The sequence below is a fragment of the Oryzias melastigma genome, linkage group LG24 (genome assembly GCF_002922805.2).
Source record: "Oryzias melastigma strain HK-1 linkage group LG24, ASM292280v2, whole genome shotgun sequence".
NCBI classification, from domain to species: Eukaryota; Metazoa; Chordata; class Actinopteri; order Beloniformes; family Adrianichthyidae; genus Oryzias; species Oryzias melastigma.
Genome location: NC_050535.1, coordinates 12,036,239 through 12,057,702, shown reverse-complemented (window position 1 = coordinate 12,057,702; position 21,464 = coordinate 12,036,239). Strand labels below are relative to the sequence as shown.

At 38.8% G+C, this 21,464-nt stretch overlaps 1 protein-coding gene across 3 annotated transcripts; it reads left to right on the top strand.

Moving 5' to 3' along the window:
• The first annotated feature begins 837 nt into the window (after positions 1 to 837).
• On the top strand, positions 838 to 18,857 carry LOC112158041 (serine/threonine-protein kinase PAK 6). 3 transcript variants are annotated; one of them, XM_036210505.1, is made up of 10 exons: positions 838 to 1,353; positions 8,615 to 8,670; positions 10,873 to 11,118; positions 12,694 to 13,257; positions 13,420 to 13,767; positions 13,864 to 13,997; positions 14,065 to 14,191; positions 16,543 to 16,668; positions 17,193 to 17,327; positions 17,400 to 18,857. In XM_036210505.1, the coding sequence occupies exons 3-10, from the start codon at positions 10,912 to 10,914 to the stop codon at positions 17,571 to 17,573; spliced, it is 1,815 nt and encodes a 604-aa protein (XP_036066398.1). In that variant the 5' UTR covers positions 838 to 1,353; positions 8,615 to 8,670; positions 10,873 to 10,911; the 3' UTR covers positions 17,574 to 18,857. The 3 variants fall into 3 exon arrangements, with proteins under 3 accessions (XP_036066398.1, XP_024146980.1, XP_036066397.1); XM_024291212.2 differs by having other exon boundaries at positions 838 to 1,453; XM_036210504.1 differs by lacking the exons at positions 838 to 1,353; positions 8,615 to 8,670 and having other exon boundaries at positions 10,015 to 11,118.
• Positions 18,858 to 21,464: the final 2,607 nt, after the last annotated feature.

Here is a 21,464-nt window from a genome sequence, read left to right as displayed (position 1 = left end):
AATCAAACATTTTTAGGGTTTTTATATCAAAGATCAAGAGTGGGAATGGAAAATAAAAATGAATAAATAAAAAAAGATCACAGAAAATCATTAGGAACTGACTCAGCACAGTTACAATTCATATTTAGAGACACACCAGATACTTTTTTAACACATTCAAGAATTTTCCTTTTTTTATTATTCAAATAATAGAGTAAAGTGTTTTACAATTCAATTTAATGGAGTTAGATTGATGAATTTCTGTTTGGAAAGCATCAAAAAGGGTCAGTGAACTTTTTTTTTTTTATTGCAGACTTCACACAACCTACTACTACATCTGCTGCACCGTGATGATCCTGTGTGACGCAGTGTCTTTTATTTTGAAAGAAAGCCACAAAAATCTTTGTCAAAACTTTTAAACCATTTTAAAATGGCATCTATGTTTTATTTGTGCCAAAAACAGTTTATACATGTTTTATAAATATTAATAACATGAATACATATCAGTGTCTTGTGTTTCTAAAGGGTGAGGTCTGATTTTGTGAAAAATCAGTTAAAATACGAACTGAATAGATCTTTAAGAGTTAAAGGTTACAGAATCCTGCCTTAAAATATTTACAGTCCTCCAAAGATTTATTTCAAGATGTATAACAATTACGTGTTTGAACTCTTATGTTTGTTTTAAGCCATAAAAGTAACATTTAATAACCTTTTTGAAAATAAAATTAAATAACATTTTGAATGAAAACTACACTGATGCATCAATCATGTCATTGTAGATGACTGATGTGATTAGGAAATGTACCGGGTTCATCAAAATATGTTTTGCGTAAGCTAAAACTGTGAAGCATGGTGGCGGAGGAATCATGGTTTTGGCTGTAAAATGTGAGGCAATTTCTGATGAAGTTCAATGAACAAGTCTAAAATTGAATTAAAAATAGTGAAAGTTTGTGAAAATTTAACAAAATTCTAAAAGGTTGAGATGAAGTGAACGTAGCGTTCCACCAGTGGCGTGCTGGATCCAGCGTGCGGAGGTGGGGGTTAAGCGAGTGCAGTCTGGTTGTTGAGTCATGTCGAGTTAAGCTTGAGGAGAGCGGCAGACGTGCTGCAGCCTGCAGAGAGGGAGGCACCTCCTCCCCATCTTTGTTCCTCCACCGCTGCCTGAAGGGAGGCGTTCGAGTCTGATTCTGATCTGCAATTCCAGTTTTTAAAGCTTTTTAGAATTCACGACCTTTTAAAAAAAAAGTGTCTTCCAGAAGATCTGACCTCAGGGGGGAGTCGCCTGGAGAAGGCCTGCAGCGCTGACTCTGCTGATAAGTGTGACTGTGGATTGAGACGTCAACACAAGCTTCACCTCCTTCCAGCTGGAACCAGGTGAGGCGGGGAGGAGCGATGTGGGGGGAGGGAGACGGAGGGATGAGTGGAGGAGCAGAGGAAAGCAGGAGTCAGAGGAGAGCGTGGTCTCTGTGACCAGGTGAGTACAAACTCAATGAAGCTTTGACAGATTCTAACATCAACCTGAGGTTCTGGACTGGATCAGAACCTTTTAGAGGAGGATTTTAGTAGACAGATCTGAAAATGTCCAAAAGGAGATCAGAGGTTGAGCCAAAAGTGGAGTTTTTGTTTAGTTTTTGGTTTCTTGAAAAGCCTCCCAGGTGGCTGCAGGTGAGATTTTAGGTCAGATGCATAAAGGTGGACGTGGAGACGCAGTTTCAGGCTTTCCAGACATCATGACTGAAGGAAGGGAGGTGAGAGACGCTGCTGTTGCTTTATTTGTTTTGGAAGACAATTTTATGACAGTTTTTTTTTTTTTTGGAGCCAAACGGCAAAATAAATAGGAAGAATTCTAACTGCAGGAGCTGCTCTTTATGTTTTTCCTAAAGCAAACCTCCAGGTCAGCCTGGTTGATACATAAAATATGAGTCAAGCGAAGTGTGTTAACAAGAATATGACTAAGACAGCAGTTTTTTAAGGGCGTCATCATGACAATTCTCACTTTTAAAGTTGATTCAAAGAACCTTTTTGTGCATAATTGTTGCATTGTCAGCAAAAATGGCCACACTCATAATAAAGCACTAAATGATAAATTGTTTCAGTCCGACACTCAGTGGAGTGGTCATTTATAGCTTTTACTCTGAAGGGCTCCTTAGATTCATCCAGCCATTCATTTTCTAAACTCGATTCTGGGTTATAGAGATGCTGGAGCCTATCCAGCTGCTATAGGGTCAAGGAAGGACAGTTTACCAGTAAACAAACACCTTCAAATGAAGGAAATAGGGACATCCCTGCCCTTTAAACATAGAGGTGTAACCAGGGGCTAAAATAGATACTTTCTTATTGAATCATCTGTGAATTGAAATTTAAATAAAATTGAGTTGAAATGGTTTATTTCAAGCAATCAAACAAGCGCGAGAAGTAGGTTTACATCCGTACAAGGATATGTCAGACATAAGATCAAATCAAATTATAGGTCGCTTGAAAGGGAGTGGAAGGAAGCGAACTTATATAATCCATTACATGCCTTCCTAGAATGTCAAAAAGATTCAAACGTCTGCTTTTTTTTACCCTCAGTTTATTGTTTGCGAGATGTTTTTTTTAAACATTTTACCACCAGTGTTGACATTCTTTGTACTACCGTAGTTCTTCAATTGTTTACAGAGTTATCAAAATTCCATTGAATTCAGAAGCAGCTCTGTGCTGATATGCACCAGTTTACATTAGTGAAGTCCTTAGGCAATCAATGCGAATCAGCTGATTCTGTCGTGGAGAAAAGCAGCTAGTCCCACTCTGATCATCTTTGATCTATTTTAAAATAGTTGTAATTACACTTCTAGTGTTTTAAGCCAAAATAAAAAATAAAAAACTGTTTTGTAATCTAGGACAAAGTTTCTGCAGAGCGGCTTCAGAGTTCATAAGAATTTTCCCTCTTTGTTGAGGACGCCCACACTCCCCATCATCCACAGCCCCTCACAACCCCAAAATGCCAAACAATATCAGAGCTATCAGTTGAGTCAGATATCAGCGAAAAAGACGTTTGTAAATATATTTGTATACATCATAAAGCATCAGAATGGAGTGGAGTGGAGAGCTTTTAGGTCACACCTACTGACTTTTTCCATCATTTTTCCTCCTGGTTTTGAGCGATTTGAAGGAATACTCAGAAATGCAATTTTAAGGTTAATTCTCTTTAATCATGAGAAAAATGGCACAAGAAATGATTAAAAATATAATTTTTATTCAGTGAGTCTTGAAGGAAAGTTTGGATCATGCTAATGAGGTAGGGCCTCATAAATACATATGCCAAATATGACGTAAATGGTTATTCAGGGATCAATTACAGCTCAAATTATTCCCTAAAATAATATTTCTTATTTAAATTCCCTTTTTTGACACTTTTACACATTTCTCATCAATTGCTGAAGATGATCAAAACGTGCTTTGAAATATAGTTTCCCTAATTTTCACTGTTTTACATTATTGTAAAAACACAATAGCGCTAACCACTGCGCCACTCTTACCTCACAGCGAGAAGGCTCCGGTTCGAATCCCGGCTGGGACCTTTCTGTGTGGAGTTTGCATGTTCTCCCCGTGCATGCGTGGGTTTTCACCGGGGACTCCGGCTTCCTCCCACCGTCCAAAAACATGCTTCATAGGTTAATTGGTGACTCTGAATTGCCCCTAGGTGTGGATGTGAGAGTGAATGTGTGTGTGATTGAGGCCCTGTGACAGACTGGCGACCTGTCCAGGGTGTACCCCGCCTTCGCCCATCAGTAGCCGGGTTAGGCTCCGGCACCCCTGCGACCCCGAACGGGACAAAGCGGTCAGGAAAATGGATGGATGGATATGTAATTGATCAATGTTTTTCAGGCTTATTTGTAGCTATTTTGATTGCGTAATTAAAGTTTGTGAAGCTTAAAACTTTCACATAATAGTGATGTTGTGTTCGGGTTCAATTTTTCCTTTGTTTCCTTTTCTGCTCCTTTTTTTGGCACCTTATTGCCTCCACATATGCTTTAGTCTGGGTTGATGCAATTTAAAGCTAATATATGATACATCAAAGCTCTTTGGTTCAGGTGAACCATCACTGAATAAAATGCAGTTCTGCTTAGTTTTATACCAAAAACACAATTTAAAAAAAATAATTTTCACCTGTTACTATTGCGTTCTAAGCTTCTCGCTTTAGAAAGGGGACTGTTGTCATAGTAACCACTGATTTGGGGTCCCAGTGAGATGCTGGTGCAGACGGCGGTGAGTCTGATTCCCGGGAGGTTTACTGTAAGACATGAGGAGTCACGCTGGAGCTGTCTGGTCATGCCGTGTTTGAATCCTCAGGTATGTTGGAGCGTCACGCCCTAAAAACACACACCTGATCTGGAGCTGATAAACAATCTCCCAGTCAGCACATTTCATCCTCTGCAGCCAGCAGATAAACTGAACACACCACTATTTTATTTTTATTTTTAATTGAACCGTAGTAACAATATAGTTGGGTAAACATGGATATATTGAATTTTAAAGTAAAATTTAACCAAATTGGGCAGTGTTTTTACCAAATCTCAATCAAAATGAAGACACTGCACCTCCAATTCTTACATGGAAAACAGAGAAAACACAGAAAAGAAAACAGAGTTTTTAAAGTAAATTATATTTTTCAGTTTTTATAGCCCCCCCAAAAAATCAAAATTCCAAAAATTGTCCAGTTTTTTTTTACAAACTCTACCCAAAACATAGTAAACAACTGATTAATAAGTATTTAAATCAAATGTAATCAGCTCCTGGTAGTTTTAATAAAGTATCCATTTCTTTGATCATAAATTACATTTGTTCTAATGAAGTGTAGTGTGAACTGAAGTGTAGAAACCCTTTATGATCATTTTAGTCACAGATTCTGCAGAAATTTTGCAACAAGGAGGAATGCTCACATGTCACCTCTTAGGCAAATCCAAGTCAACGCTCAAGTCTTTGCATTTAAGCTCAAATTAATTTTTAAAACTTGCTGTTAAAATGATTAATTTATTGCTGCGTGTTGTCATATATCTGCTTTTAAGATATTGAAGGGACCCAATAACAAAGCAGTTGGTATTCCTGTGTTTTCAATGCAAAAGTTTTGTTAAGAAAGCTGGTACTTTTAATCCTAGAACACTTTCACTATAAAAAGTTACACCATCACCTTTTCCAGGTCATTTTTACCCAATATAATATACCCAATAAAAAGTATTTCTCACAAAAAATAGTTCAAAATATGACAACACATGATACAAAAGGGTAGTTTTGTTTAACTGTGGTTTATGTAACGAAATGAAAAAAAAAACATAGCAAGATGCTAAAAACAGGCTTGAAAATGGCTGAAAAATGAGAAATTTGAGAAGAAAAAAAATCCTAAAAAAATAAATAATGATACAGGAAACTTGATGTTTGGTCCACCCATTCCGGGGACATACGGTATATGACTTTACCCAGAGACCATGACACTCAGAAATATCAATATTCATGTAAATACTTTTGCTCGGGTGAAAATCACCCAGCAATAGTGCTCTAGAGTTAAACCAAACAAAGGTCTTCTGATGCTTAAAAAAAGGAGAATAAACAATTACAATTTTTCACAAGTCCTTAACGTTAAGTCAAAGCTTTGGTATTATATGAGAACTGGACTTAGTGACCCCCCACCCTGGCGTTCCAAAAAGGAAGCTCCCACTGACTCCAATAAGCCAAAATTGAGAAATAAACAGCTATTACTGAGTCATTCTATTTGTCAGAATCACCATTTTTGCTCTGATGCATTTTTAAAAGATGTCCTTGCTAATCTTAAATGTATTGTAGATATTCAAGTCATTATTTTGTTGTTTTTAAGCGGTAGGCGTGTGACCTTCCAGCAAGCTCACTCCTGATTGGCCAGAGAGGTTACAATTAAAATATAGTCTCAAAGTGATTTGGACCAATCACGGCTTACTGACGACGTCTGGTACCAACATGGCAACGTCCATATTGCAAAACACTGGTGACTAATTTGGGATCCTTTCCTTGGAGCTGGAAGCACGCAATTTTCTATCAGTGACGTCACACTAGCTCAGTCCGGTTCTCATATAGACTCAATAAAACCAAGTCAAGCCTTAAGTTTGTATGTGACACTAAAATTCAACACAAATCTCAAGTCCAAGTTCTCATTGCCGTCTGCATTTTGACCAAACATAAACTTCCTGACAGGATTTAATACGATACATACATCCAACAAGCTGTTGGCAAATAAAGTATTTGATTAAAAACATATAAAACAATTAAATGTTCTCTTAATATATAAATGAATGGGAGAATAAAGTCCAACTTCGAAGTCCAGACCTCCTCGACTGATGTTTGTAGTCCAAACATCTCTGATTTCTTCTCTGGTAACTTTGGAGAGCTTCACAGGTCAGCAGCATCAAGGTCTGAAGACTTTAAATCACCCGGATTGGTGTATTTACAGTGTAAACATGTGAAACTAGTTCTACAAATTTCTTCGACCACTTAGAAGAGAAAAGAGGTCAGATTATTGTCCCCCGTGCAGACCGTGGCCACCTCCACCTGTCCTCCAGGCGGATGCTTCTTTCACTTTAACTCAGATATTGAATGTCAGGGAAAAAAACAAATGAGGCTCCTGACACAGGAGCTTGGTGGTGTTCTTGAAGTGTGGCAGGTGCAATTGTCGACTTTGAGTTGTGTTTCTATTAGACAGTGAGCTCGCCTGAAACCCTTTCTCCTAATCTGAACATCAAAACGTCATGTTTAGACATCCAGATTGAAAGACTGACATAAAAAACGCAAACTGGAAAAATCTGCACCAAATTTTAAGTAAAAAAACAAATTGGTTGTGATACAATATTGTGTCTATTGAGGCTCAAGCTGATGAAAAGGGCAAATTGATTGCTCGATCTAAGGAAAATATTCAGAATCTGTTTAATAAATATGTAATTTAAATGAAATCAATGTAGATCTGGATTTGATTGTGCTTTTTAGACAGAGAATCCCTAAAAACTTCATTGAACTACAGAAAGACACCAAACATTATTGTGTCTTTTGTTGGCCTTTCTACTCAGAAACTAGAAGTCACTCAGACAGTAAATCCACTGGGTCTTAATCCGGTCTAATTATGGCACTTACGGTTTAGCTTTATGTCAGTCATGTGACCTGATATCAATGTGAGTTATATGTAGTACAGACCTCTGAGTCGCAGCCAAACGTCAAACCAAGAGACACAATAGCAAGGACTCGTGTCATGACGATCGTCAGGCGTCAAAGTATCTAACATTGAAAGAGAGGGAGGAAGTGTATGTTGAAGACAAATGGGTGAAAGACAAAAAAGGGTGTCTGGGATGTCTGAGGAAGGAAATATGAGAAAGGACAGTAGTGTAGATGAGTTAGAGGGGGGGAGTAGAATAGGCGTGAGAAATACATGGATGAAAAAGATTTAGCAATTGGCAGATAATACCTTAGTCACAACTACCATTATGGGTGGATGTGGATTGTCAAACTTGTATGGGGCACACAGGTGGCGTGCACAAAACTTCAAGAATTATTTGGTGAGCCTGTAGAGTGAAAACGCTCGTGCACATCTAATTTTTTCAATGGGCATGCTGCGTGTTTAGCCAATATGGAGCTTCAGTGGCAGATTTGTTGGAAAACATGGGTCACTGGGTCTAGAGGCCTGGATTTGGACACCTGGTTTCCATCAACACTTTTATGGACCATAAACATGGACCACTTTATGTGATCCACAAACACCACATAAAGTGGTCCATGTTTGGTGGAATCCTTCATCGCCAACTGATTTGTTGGTAGAAGTCAGGGTATGCCTGGATTAACCCTTTAACACCAGAGTTTTGACTCCTGTGTAGATGTTCTTTGACTTCTTGTAGCACTTGTATCATCCAGGCGACCAGTGTAATTCTGCTGCTTTTCTCCTCTCTAGAATCCACTGGAATTATGTTGGTCATATAAATGGTCAAAAGGTTATCGTATGTTAAAAAGTGTGTGTTTATTAGGTGTCACCAGTGACACTTCAGGTGTTAAAGGGTTTAAAGCTGAGGAACAACTCCTGCTGACTTCAGTTACTCTGGTACTGACCGGCAAAGGGGAGGCTTTGTCCATCTGGATCCAACATTTGACATTTGAGCTTGACCCTAAAGTAGCTTTTACTGAAAGGGAAGCTGTGTTTTACAGTCACATTTCAAAATAAGAGCAGCTAGCAAAAGCCTACTTCTCAAACTTTGCTACAGACAGCAAACATCTGATTTTGTGTTTACTCACAACAGCATAAAACTTGCCATAAGCAAATATAATATGCAATTTTTTAGCAAGATTTAATCATAAAATGTTTGTAAGGTTAACAAAGTAAAAGCAGTAACATATATTTTACATTCAATTCCCCAAATCCTTGTAAAGGGACAGACAGTCTCCTGCCAGACTCTTCATCACTCATGTTTGACTTTGACCTCACACTTAACTTAAGATGTGGCTCTCCTTCCTCCATCTCTGTTTGCTCAGTGGGAGTGGAAGAGGATGCAGCTTAATACGATCCGGTCAGCTAAAGAAGGAGGAGGAGAACTTGTTATGGTACAAGCAGATGGAGCTGTACTGTATCTTTGTTTTGTTTTTGTTCCAGGACAAGATTGATTGAGCACATCTAGACCTCAGGTGAAGGACTCCATCAGGACACAGGTGAGACTTAGCAGTTGAGAGTTTGAATCAGAGAAATAACGTTTTAGACTTAATGAGAGTGAGTTCCTGTAATGGTCTTAAGGTGAAACTCTGTTTCAGGGTTTATAAAAAGAATTAAAAGGGAGTACTTTTGAAACATTTTATTTCTAGAATTATTTTTTTGGGTTCATTAAAACAATTAGGAAATCTCAGTTTAACCTTTGAAGATATGAACTGGGGTGATGCTGATTGTGTTGGAAAGCACTCTCCCTGCTGATTGGTTGAGGATTTAACAGCCCCTCAGATTGAGTTGAATTACTTTGATCTTAGGCTAGTTCTCATCACATCTTTGTGTAACATCATCATCATGTGATTCCTAACTCAGGATCAGCTGGAAAAGGAAGACGGATGTATTTAAAGTACTGAAAAAAAGGATTCTGGGTAAAGTTAAGTGATATGAGGCTTTTATTTTGTAAACAAATGAACTTGCATGAATTCTAGCATGGGGAAATCCCATCATTGTTTGCATTCCACTGTTGCCTATGCCAGAGCATTACAAGAATGGTTGTAGTTTCAGTGATAATGGAACTATTGATGGGCTCTAAAACTACATAATGAAATATCAAAGCCTAATTTGTTCCAAATGTTGCAGTTCCTCAGATGACCACTAGTGGCTGGTTTCAGTATAAAACTACTGACTATCATTTTTTAAGGGAAATTTTAACTCTAAAATAAATCTAAGTAGTTTATAGTTTTATATATATATATTTTTACTAATGGTTTCTGTTGTGCTAGACTTTGTAGCAGTGGTTAGCGCTCTAGCCCCACAGTGAGAAGGCCTCTCTGTGTGGAGTCCGCATGTTCTCCCCGCATGTGTGGGTTTTTTCCAGGCTCTCTGGCTTTCTCTCACAGTCCAAAAACATGCACTGTAGATTAATTGGAGACTCTAAATTCTTCCTAAAGGCGTGCATGTGAGTGTGTGGCTTTGTGACAGACTGACGACCTGTTCGGGGTGAACCCCGCTATTAACCAACACTACGCTCCAGCAATCCTGAAAGGGATTTAGTGGTTTCTAAGAGTTTTCTTGCTTTAATTTTTATGAGAACTCTAGAATGGGTGGGAGGATAAATTGGATGTTTTTACAACCATTTTTCTACACATCCATTTGCATGGTTTGTGACTGGCAGGTGGGTGGAGCCTCAAACTGTATTTTGTCTTGGTTAGTTGCAGATTTAGAAACATATTTTGGGGGTGTGGAGCAAACTTCAGCATGCCCCATTCCCACTTTAAAATTAATTTTTACTTAAACCTTAAATAACTTTTCACTTTTACTCTCCATAAAAATATTTTTTGTCAAAATTGTACAGGTTAGAAATGAGCATAAGATAACATCGGGGCATTAATAGCAATAAAATAAAATGATCTGGAGGGCCGGATGGAATTACCCAGTGGGCTGGTTTTGTTTCATACACTCATATGGCAATCAAAATCAAATTTTTAAAACACCATCAAGTGAACACTTACTCAAATTCTAAAAAAAAAAAATTGATTTACTGTGACCTCATTTAAGAGGAACACAAATAAAACTATTTTGTCTTCCTTTTATTTTTGAATAGTGGTTTGTTTCGGGCTTGTAGGAAGAGTAGTTATTATTCCTGGGATGAAAATATGTATTTTATCAAACAAAAATGATTGGAATACTTTTCCCCCCACAAACTGTTCCTATTGACTTGATGCATCTCTAAAAGACATTTTACAATTACAATTAAAGTGGTGAAATAATTACAAAATGGGCAAATTAATTGCACGTTTAAAAGTTTTATTTTTAAGTTGAATATTACCCTCATTTTTGCAACATTATGTATATTTTCTTACAGATTTACAGAAAAATACACTAAATATCAATGTTTCTGAATTCCAGGAAGACAGACAGTTTTTTTTCCTCATTTTGTTGACAAAGTTTTTTCTTTTTTTTTTTTTTTTTGTGGCCAAGCCAGACTCAGATTAACACTAATGCAGACAGGTAAGCTCTCACCTGGGCTGTTAGGTCAGTTTTAGTCTGAAAGGGGAGGAGAAACACATGTGACTGTTTCAGGTGAGTTACTTGAGCAGGAAGAGGAGCTGTCAGTGTTCTGACTCCCACAGAGTGTCTATGTGCTCCTTTCTCCTCCTGCAGTCATGTTTCCCTCTGACCAGTTCGACTTTTGCTGTTGCTTCTCTCAGATCTCATCATCCGGCTGCCCCCGCTGCATTACCGAGGCAATGTTCCGGCGCAGGAAGAAGAAACACCGGGTGGAGATATCATCCCCCAAGGACTTCCAGCATTGCTTTCACACGTCGTTTGATGCCGCCACAGGGCGCTACGTGGGTCTGCCGCTGCAGTGGCAGAGCATCATCGACAACCTGAAGAGGCCACGCCCCCTGGTGGACCCCTCCATGATCACAAACATTGAACTTGGACCCAGAAAGGTTAGATGTTGAATCTCAGTTGTTCATTTCCTATTCATGAGCAGTTTGGATTGTGTCCGGATCCAATTTAAGAAGTTCTGGTTATGATTTGTAAGAGAATAGACATTTTATTTTGAAGAGAAACAAAATGAATATGTTTTAATCATCACAAACTTGCCAGGTTAAATAAATTATCTGATGGAATACCACCGAAAAAGAGCACAAAGGGTAACAAAGCTTCACTTCTCTGCTGGTTTTGGGGAGTCTGAGTAGTTACAGGTCTTGCTTGAATTTCCATGTTGTGTCATTAGTTCAGACAATAAATTATGCAATGTTTCAACACTGGACATGACATCAAAATAAAAGCTTGAATTGACTGGAGTTTACTCAGCCCAACCCAGCAACAAGCCCAAAATAGCAGTTAGGTGATACAAAGATTAGTTTCAACCTCATGGATCCACCTATGAGTTCATTCACATGCCATTACTAAAATATTCATAATATGAGCAGATAAAAAAAATTGCAAAGATTAATAATCAAAATGCTCCCCTCCATCCAGTTGTTGTGAGCAGTAAATAAAGCAAAAAGCATTCAAATGTTTTTAAAATTGTTCATTTCTCCAGTCTGATTTATTATTTGACTTGTTAACGTCAGAGTCAATGGGAAGTTGCTACCCTCTGACACCTGTCTTCAGTGTGAGAAACTGCAACATCACCTGGTTTGCTTCAAGCCCTGTTATGAACCGCTCTCACCTAACAGTAGCTGGGTGACCAGGATAGACTATAGAATAATTGTGTTTGTAAATGAATGGATGCATGTGGAATGTTCCAAAAAACCCGTCTGGGCTGTCCCACTTTTCTCTTGCCCTCATCCTTTTGGTGTCCCTGCAGTAATGTTACAGCGGTATTCCCTTATTCGGCAAGAAAGGCAAATCTACTGACTGATATTGAAAGAGGAGGTGATGAGCTGAAGTTCTCTCTTCTAGTTGTCTGCGTCCCTCCTTTGCGGAATTGTTTGACACAGAATCACACAGGTATCATGTGGCACTCATCGCATTGTTAACTCACAAACACACTACACCAGAGTTCACTGTTCAGGCCTGGAACTTTTTGACTCAAGGAACCGTATAAGTCAGAGCTGCCCAACCCTGATCCTCCAGATCTCTTTCCCTGCACCACTTCTGTCTGTCTCACAAGTTTCCGCCTTGATCACACCTGATCCATAAGCAGCAAGCAGGCAGGGAGATCTGGAAAACAGGGAGGATCGGGGTTGAGTGACCTGGCTTTAGATTTTTTTTAACCGTGGAAAACTTGTACTGCTCTGGTTAGATGCTGATAGAAATTTAGAAGAAATCCAAACAAGACTCAACTTTAAATTATTCGTTAACTTTTTCTAGTTAGTTTTTTGGTAAGTCATGATGTTACCTGGATGTCCAAACATGATGGACACCGTCTTCATGCTGGTATCTTTATTAGTTTTATCATTCCTTGGTTTCCATCTTTGACTAACTGATTCTCTGGAACCCAACATTGTCTTTGTTAAAGTTGCCTATGCTTTGGTCGTGTGCCATGACAGCCTTTGGTTTTATATTTGCAGAGAATAGTCCGTGGCAGCTTCATCGGCCATGGCGACTACATAAGTCACATGATCTCCGAAATGAGCCGCCTGTCCGTCACCAACTCCAACTCCCTGCGACGCAGTAGCCCCTCGGCACGGAAACGAGCGCAGTCGATGGGCCGCCTGTCTGAAATGCCGGAGGATGAGCTGTACCTTTACAAAGAGACTAGTCGCCGGAGCAACAGCGTGAAGACCAGCGAGAGCCCCACGTACTGGCAGGACAGGATTCGCCAAGTACGCAGTGAGAGTGGTAGCCCCAGACTGAATGGAGCACTACTGAAATCTAAATCCACCTACCAGGTTGGCTCCATCTCTGAAGCCACACCCCTCTCACCTCAGCAGACTGATGGCGTGGCTGAGCAGTATGCTCACAGGGAGGTGGCAGGGTGTAGACAAAGGCCGAACTCCTGTTTGTACGGCACACAGGCGTTAGAGGCCAACAATGTTCACCTGAGATCAAAAACTGGAGAGAATCAGCTGCCAGACCTCCTATCGTCTTCTACAAAAACCCCAAGAAGACCCCATTCTTCCTATGACTTTAAGGTAAGATGTCAGATTATCAAACCAGTTCTGTATTTTATTGATGAGCAAACTCAAGAGGTTGATCCATAGTCCTATCAGATTTTATGCACATATTAAGTAAATAAAAAGTTTAGTTTTTTCCAAAAAGAAAAATAACAGATTTGATCTTTATGCTTTTACCAGATGCCCTCCCAATCGCCTCACCCTCTGCTGCCTGAGGCAAACAGCATGAGTAGTCCCCCACAGCCCCGCTTCTCTGCTTCCAGCCCGCCACCATGTCTTGCCTCGTCCACCCCAAATAAAAGACCTGAAGAAGGTTCTCAAAGGGTTACACATGAGCAGTTCAAGGCAGCATTACAGATGGTGGTGGACCCTGGCGACCCGCGGTTAGGTCTGGAAAGCTTTGTGAAAATTGGCGAGGGGTCCACTGGGGTGGTGTGCATTGCCCGGGAAAGGCAGAGTGGACGGCAGGTGGCGGTGAAGATGATGGATCTGAGAAAGCAGCAGCGCAGAGAGCTGCTCTTCAATGAGGTACAGGCGAGGTGGAAGGGGCGTCAATTCATCAAAAGTCATCTTTTTGGAAACCAAACTGTTGATGTTTAGATTCCACTTTTTTTGTTGTTGTAGGTAGTAATCATGAGAGACTACCGACACCCGAATGTGGTGGACATGTTCCGCAGCGCGTTGGTGGAGGAAGAGCTTTGGGTCATCATGGAATACTTGCAGGGCGGTGCTCTAACTCAGATCATCAGTGAGACAAGGTAAAGGAGACATCATCTTATATCCTGTAGATTTTTCAAGACTTGACATATTTTTAATGATCTTCAGGTTGAATGAGGAACAGATAGCAACAGTTTGTGAGGGCGTTCTGCAGGCTCTGTCTTACCTCCACTCTGAGGGGGTTATCCACAGAGACATCAAGAGTGACTCCATTCTTCTCACACTGGATGGAAGGGTAAGGAGTGTGAGCCTCAAAAGGGGCCTGGTGCTCAACCTGGACCACTCATTTGTGTTCCGGAACAGCTTGAGACTGACTTCTAATAAGGAACATTTGTATTTGTTGGTTCAGCTCTTAAACCTGGTAATTTAATAAAAGACAAATGAACAGGTTCAGAAAGATGCAGGAGATTTAGCATGGATGACTCATTAAGTTACGCCTTAAACGTAAAAGTTTAAACAATTCCTTTTTATGAAAAGTGTAGTGGCTAGTACTCTCACCCCACAGCTGGTTTAAATCCGGCTTGGTCCTTTCTGTGTGGAGTTTGCATGTTATCCTTATGCTTGTGTGAGTTTTCTGTGGGCACTCCGGATTCCCACAGTCCAAAAACAGGCTTCATAGGTTGATAAGTGACTCTAAATGGTCCCTTTTGAGGAGATGTTTGTGGTTGAGTGGCCTTGTGACAGACTGATGCCCTTCCCAGGGTGTATCCTGCATTTGCCCAACAGTAACTGGGATAGGCTCCAACAACCTCATTACCTCGAAGGGAATTAAACAAGTTTGGAAAATGAAAGTTTTAATTTGTGAAAAAAACGTAACCTATTTATAGATATTATCATAAATACAAAGCAGTGTTGCACTTTTTTATTAACATTTACGACCAGAGATGTTGCCGGTGACACCTAAATAATGCATACCCTTTGACAAATTGTAGCTCTTTAACCGTTAACACAATCAACATGAATCAGTTGATTCTGACCTGGAAAAAGTTGGCTTTTTATATCGGTTTTGCTTTTCTCTATGACACAATCAGCTGATTTACATTAATTGCATGAACACTTCACTGACGTAAAGTGTTCTACATCAGTGCAAGGCTGCTTTGCTCCACTTCATAATTCGCTAGAATTACAATCCATAATTTAAGCGGATTCTACCTTTGAAGCTAAAACTCCAGTGACAAAGGGTTAAAGGGTGAAGTGAGGTCTTGGACTCCAACTAGGTTTTGGTCAGAGAGAAACAGGCCCTAATGACTAAATTATTGTAGTAACTTGCAGACCCCTTGCTAGTCATACAACTGAATGTTGTGTATAACCTCACAAGTACATAGGTCTATAGAGTTCATGGATCATCTCTGATGTCAGCTATTGGATTCTACCCAAAAGCCAAAGTCAGACAGTCATGTTGAGCTTGGTCCATCCTCCTCAACAACCTTCCAAAAACAGGACGTTTGGCAGGACAGCTTCAAGTTAGAAGATCTGTTGGAGCCACCCTCCTGCAATTTACAAAACAACAAAAAGGTTTTAAATAAAATTCACCATTCTTTCTTTTACATGTGACAAGTAGATGGATATGCTAAGCACTTTGTGTATTTCACTTCCATCACCTTCTGTTGTCATGGAAGGATAATGCTAATAGTTGTGTCTGCTGAACCAAATGGATATAAGATGACGGAAAAAATCTTTTTATGTACTTTAAAACCCACTTTAGGCCTTAAGGAAATACCCACTAAAGAATAAAGGAAAGGGTTTGACACAGCAGATTAGATTTGGTAGAAGTCCTTTAAAATACAAGTCTTTAAATCATTTAGAATTCACTGGGCAAAAGTTGGCACAGAAGTAATCTAAGTAAGCTTGCATTAAAATTGTGTCGTTGGAGTTTGCAGTGAAATTCTGAATGATGCAGCTCGTCTAAACACAAACAAAAGCAACACAATTCCAAACAAAGCTTTAATCTTCTGTTTTCCATCGTGTATCATGATTAGTCACAATTCAGACACATCTAAGGTGGTCAAAGTTCTTCATTGTTTTTTGCTTCTGTTTTAACAGCGTGCAACATCTTACAATGTTGTTGACAGTGTTAACTGTTGTGACATTCATGGTAACAAATACCAACAAAATGTGCTTCCCTGACTGTTTGTGCAAGACTTGTTTATCAAACCAAAGAATGAAGTTAAACGAGAATCTCAGATTTATTTTCATTTCCATGGAGTGTAAAAAAAATGCCAAAAGATTCCAAAAAATTTGAGTGAGGTTGGTTTCTTCTCTGGGAATTTTTTTTTTCAGAAGTCTTACAGGTCTATTCGTGAAAAACTAGTTCCTGCATAGCAAAACCGAGAATTCCAGTTTTGTGTTCATAACTTTTTAAAATTATTGTTGAAAAATATCTCTACATTCAAATGAAAGTTTGAAAACAAAACTTTTTTTTTTTTAACTTTTTTTTCATTTTTAACTCCATGGATAAATCATGCCAGTATTTTTATACAACTGTCAACAATGAGATGTAGACTTTATAGTTTTTTTCACATGTAAAGGTGACGTTACATAGAAATAACAAATTCCCTCTTTTTCTTTTCTGTCACTTTGGTCCAGGTAAAGATCTCAGACTTTGGCTTTTGCGCTCAGATAAACACAGACATACCCAAGAGGAAGTCTCTGGTTGGGACTCCATACTGGATGGCTCCAGAAGTGATATCTAAAATTATGTATGGTACAGAGGTGAGAACATTGAAACTGTGCATGGACAGAGCATTAAAGTGTTTGCATTGAAGAGGTTGCAAATGTGGCCAACAGGTTGTGGAAAACAGTATTGGATTTTGCTACAGACAAAAAAAAAACTTTATCTAAAGTCTTGGCTAAAGAAAAATGGTTGGATATCACTATAAAACTTCTATCTATTCACCTTAAAACATCCAACCAGGCCAGAAACATTTGTGTAGTATTGCAATCAGATACATTTTGATAACGACATTAAGGCAGAGTCAAAATCATTCTACTATCATCTTCAAAATATTTCAAGGATTAAAGATCTGATGTCTAAGCAGGAATTGGGAAAAAATAGATGTTGCGTTCATCTTTATGTATCTTAATGAAGGGTAAGATGAGTAAGATCAGTAATAATTCTGTATAACTGTGCAGTAACTGAAGTTGGAATAAATATTTATCAGCTTTCCATGCCTGGGTTTACATGGTGGGTATCCCTATTTAGAGACTAGAAGTCTGACAATCTCCTTCTTTTTCAGGTGGATATCTGGTCTCTAGGCATCATGGTGGTGGAAATGGTGGATGGGGAGCCACCATACTTCAGTGACACGCCCATCATTGCCATGAAGAAACTGAGAGATGAGGCAGCGCCAAGCGTCAAAAACTTTCACAAGGTAAGCAGCACAAATACAAGATTGTGTTGTTGTTTAAGAGTTTCCTGAAGATGTTGCTGCATTTGTGTGTAGGTGTCGCCGGTGCTGAAGGATTTCCTGGACTGCATGTTAACTCGTGATACTCTGAAGCGGAGCAGCGCCAACGACTTGCTTGAGCACCCATTCCTGCTGCAGTCCGGTCCGCCCAGAGTCTTGGTGCCCCTAGTGGAGCAGTGCCGTAAACGAATGTCACTCTGCAGCGCATAAAAGCACAATGGACTCCAATCTGGATTATAACTGAGATCCTTCCTGGGACTTATCTGGTTTAATTGTTATGATTCGTTCAAAAACTAGCTAAAAGTAACCTGGGATTCTCCCAGAAAACAATGATCCGAGTAAAGGGAGAACATCTGTGACGGCCACCTGGGTTTAAGCTGAGTTCTCAAGTGATCACTTCCAATGAAAAGACTATGTAAACATGTGTAAACAAGCGTTTCAGGCTTCTGCGTTTAAAATTCTCGGGTTCACGTGTAGATATGCAAATTTCCACAACCATTTCCTCAACTGCATTTAGGATGTCCTTGAATGCGCGTCACAAACAGGTGTGGTCATTTCTTTACATGAGTTTGTTCTTGAACATATTCTAAACTTCGTGCTTAGAAAGGCTAGGAAAGTTGAGACAGTTGGGGTTAAAGCCATTCATTGCGCTGTTAACTTTGACTTTCTGCAGAACGATTTATTTAACTTGAAGCACCTGGTATTATCTATAAACACACCTGTTACTTGGGAGATAAAAGGAAGAAATACAAGATTAAAGTCAACATGTTTACTTGTACTGCACTCTTGAGCTCTAACCTTTGACCTCCTGTTATATATTATAAACTGTAACATTATGGATCTAAATGTTAGAGCTTTTTTTATTGAAATTAATAATATGAACAATACAAAGCATATTATCGTAAAATCATCCATGTCTTTTTAATAGACTTAGGGTAAAATCACAAAAGAAAAAACCCAAAATGACTTTAAAAAATTCCGTCGGCTCACATATTTTTTTATTAGCAGATATAGATCCTTAATTATGAAGATTTTCTTTTTTAAAGTTTTGCTAATCATTCACCTGAGTATCAGTATTAAAAACATTGACAGACTAATTTTAACAAATGCACATTATTGTATGATATTCTATTTAACAGAAAGAACTAAATCTAGTATAAAACAATTTTTAGTCCGAATGTGTTAAGTTCGTTGTCTGAGGGACTGACCTCCCATTTACTTCAGTGGTTACTATATATATATATTCCTTTTTTGGCTTCCATCATGAGATGATTTTGTTTAATTTGTTTGAACAAGATTTTTTTTGTAAACTTTAATGTTTTTTTGTTGTTGTTTGTTTTGTTTTTGTTTGTTTGTTTTTTTTACATCTAATGTTATTCTTTACAAACTGAAACATGGTAAATGTCCAACGAATGATTGTCTCTTATTGTGGACCTTAACGTCATTCAAAATGTTTCTGTAAAAAATGCAAATAAATATTTAATAATTTTGAAATGCCATGTGGATTTGGGGATTAATCAACAATAAATAATTAATTATTTACCACTACTTAATAAACATAACAGTGGCGGGCCGTCAGGGCCTGCAAGGCCTTCTCTGCTGGCCTAAAAATATCTGAATCACAGACTGATATGAATTATGATTTATTTCCGTGAATACGTATTCTATAATTCCAAATGCTCTGTCTTCGTCCTTTCATTGCTGTCTCCCTGGCTGCGCTGCTTCCAGACGTGTATTTTCCTATTTAAGCATTAACCAATCACATTGCAGCACCATTTGTTGCTAGGGTCAAAGAAATCTGCCCGGAGGCCTTCACAATCAGTTTTGCGGGCCCTGTAGCATACAATAATTGTCGACCAAACTGTTGCTTCAACCAATCAGATCTGGAGGAGACCACGTGCTAGGCCAGCTAGAAGGCCCACGGAAACGTCAGGATTTTCACGAGCTTTGATTGGATAGCTCGCAGCTCGCTCTGGTTCTGCTGACGGACACAGGTGCCGAGGAGCGGCGTGTCAGGTTTGAAGATGTTACCAGTGGAAAGCGTCTCATCGTCTGATTTTTGGTGGAAAATGAATGTCTGGGTAAAGTTGTGGCACAGTTTTGTCTGGCACGGGTAAAGCAGTTCCGTGACTCCATTGAGCGGGAGTGAAGCTGAAATCTACGAGGCTCCTGAACGCACCGCGGGCGCGTGCAGCGCAAAATCCTCGCGCAAATATTATTTTCCAGACACAGACCTTGATCGATCACAAAAACTGATGTTTGTCTCCCTCCTGGACCACGAGAGGCTTCAGGAATACCAGAACAATTTCCAGCTTATCACAGCCACGGAACACTTTCTATCTGCGAAACGCACGGCTTCTGCACGACAGAGTGATCGAAATCTTCTTGAGGATAGAAAGGATGGATTTTGTGTTTAAATAATCTGGATTTTTGGTGAGTAAAATTTTGCTATCTCCCTACATAATATTGAAATTTTATCAGGTTATTTTTTATGCTTTTGGTGTGTGTGTGGCAGCTGTACCTGCACTAGAAGTTTTATTGCCATAAAATAGTTATTGAGGGTTGGGTTGATTCAGATGGAGCACTACTGAAGGCCTAGGTGTGAAATGCACGGCCCGCCACTGAAACATAATCAACATCAACAAAAATATTTTAACATAGCGAACATTAATCTTAAGATAAGGAATAAGGGAATTCCTTTTTGAAACAAAATAATTATCCAGTTAAGCTCAACTGGTGTAAAAACACAACAAAGGTTTGTTGTCATTTACAAAACATTTATCTTCATGTGTAAAGTTCTTCAAAGTGTTTGGTATCAATTCTACATCCACAACTTCAAATGGGTTGTGCTCCAAGAACATAGACATTTTTGTGTCTATTAAGTTGAATTGTTGTTTTTGAAAGATCTGCTGCATCCTGGGAATGAAAGATCTTCTTTATGATGGAAAGTTTTTTTGTAACCATTATCAGAAAGGAGTTCTGAAAGAAATTTAAAAAAAATGCACTTCGACATTTTACCAAATTCTAGAGCATATTAGCATATGATAATCCACAGGGTTTTTCAACAAGACCGTAAACTGTTTTTTTTTTTTTTGTACAAAATCAAGAAAAAAAAGAATACTGCTTAGTCTGCAATCATTTCCTGGAATCACAAGTATGTCCCTTTCAAAAACCTAAGATGTAACTTTGATTAAGTCTTTCACTATTGCACATTTGCAAGAAAAGAGGAAAGAATGTCATTTGGAGGTCCACATTGCCAGACAGTGTCAATGCAAGAGTATCTGTGCAAACTCCAACAGTTACTTAGCACATTTACATCGGGAATTACATAAACAAAATAAAAATTCTCTGTTAATTAGGTTTAATGCAGGACTTTCCGCAGTTTAACTGAAAATTGTAGCACAGAGGGCGACTACAAACCAAAAGGTCCATAACTTGTTGCTGAACACAAACCTCTCTGGCTTCTATTTCCAGACTGAGGAATTCTGGGTGTCAGAGATAAAGAGACACAAAGCCCTCTGCTCATCTCTGAGCACCATGCTTATCAAAGTTTAGAAGTGAAGCTTCTAAACACACTGTTCTTCAGAGCTCAGATAAAGATGATCCATGTGACCACATAGGCATACACCGTCCAAGCGCAAAAACCCCATTTAGATTACATTTTTGTGAGTTTTCTCCTTCTAAATATGTTTTGATTTTCCCATCAGCGTTTAAGGATCCATATAAAAGTTAGAGATGTAAATACTTTACTGAAATTAATGCTGATACTCTGAGGCGTGCTTCAACAAGTCTTGCTGCAGCTCCAGTTATCCCTGCTATTTCAGATATTCAGCTGAGGGGCCATTTATCACATTTTACTTTTCCCTAAAATCATATAAGTGTCAAATATGACAAGCTGCACAAGTTTGGAATGGGATGTTATATGACTTAAAAAAAAATGAAAAAAATAAAAGTTTTTATGTGATTTGATCATTTTCTTTTGTATTTTTCTGATGATGGAGGGAGGACCTTTAATCTATTTTTTTCCAATGAGGATTAAATTAAAAGTCATTGTATCGCCTACAAACTTTAGTTAAAAATTGGACACATATCTAGATTTAA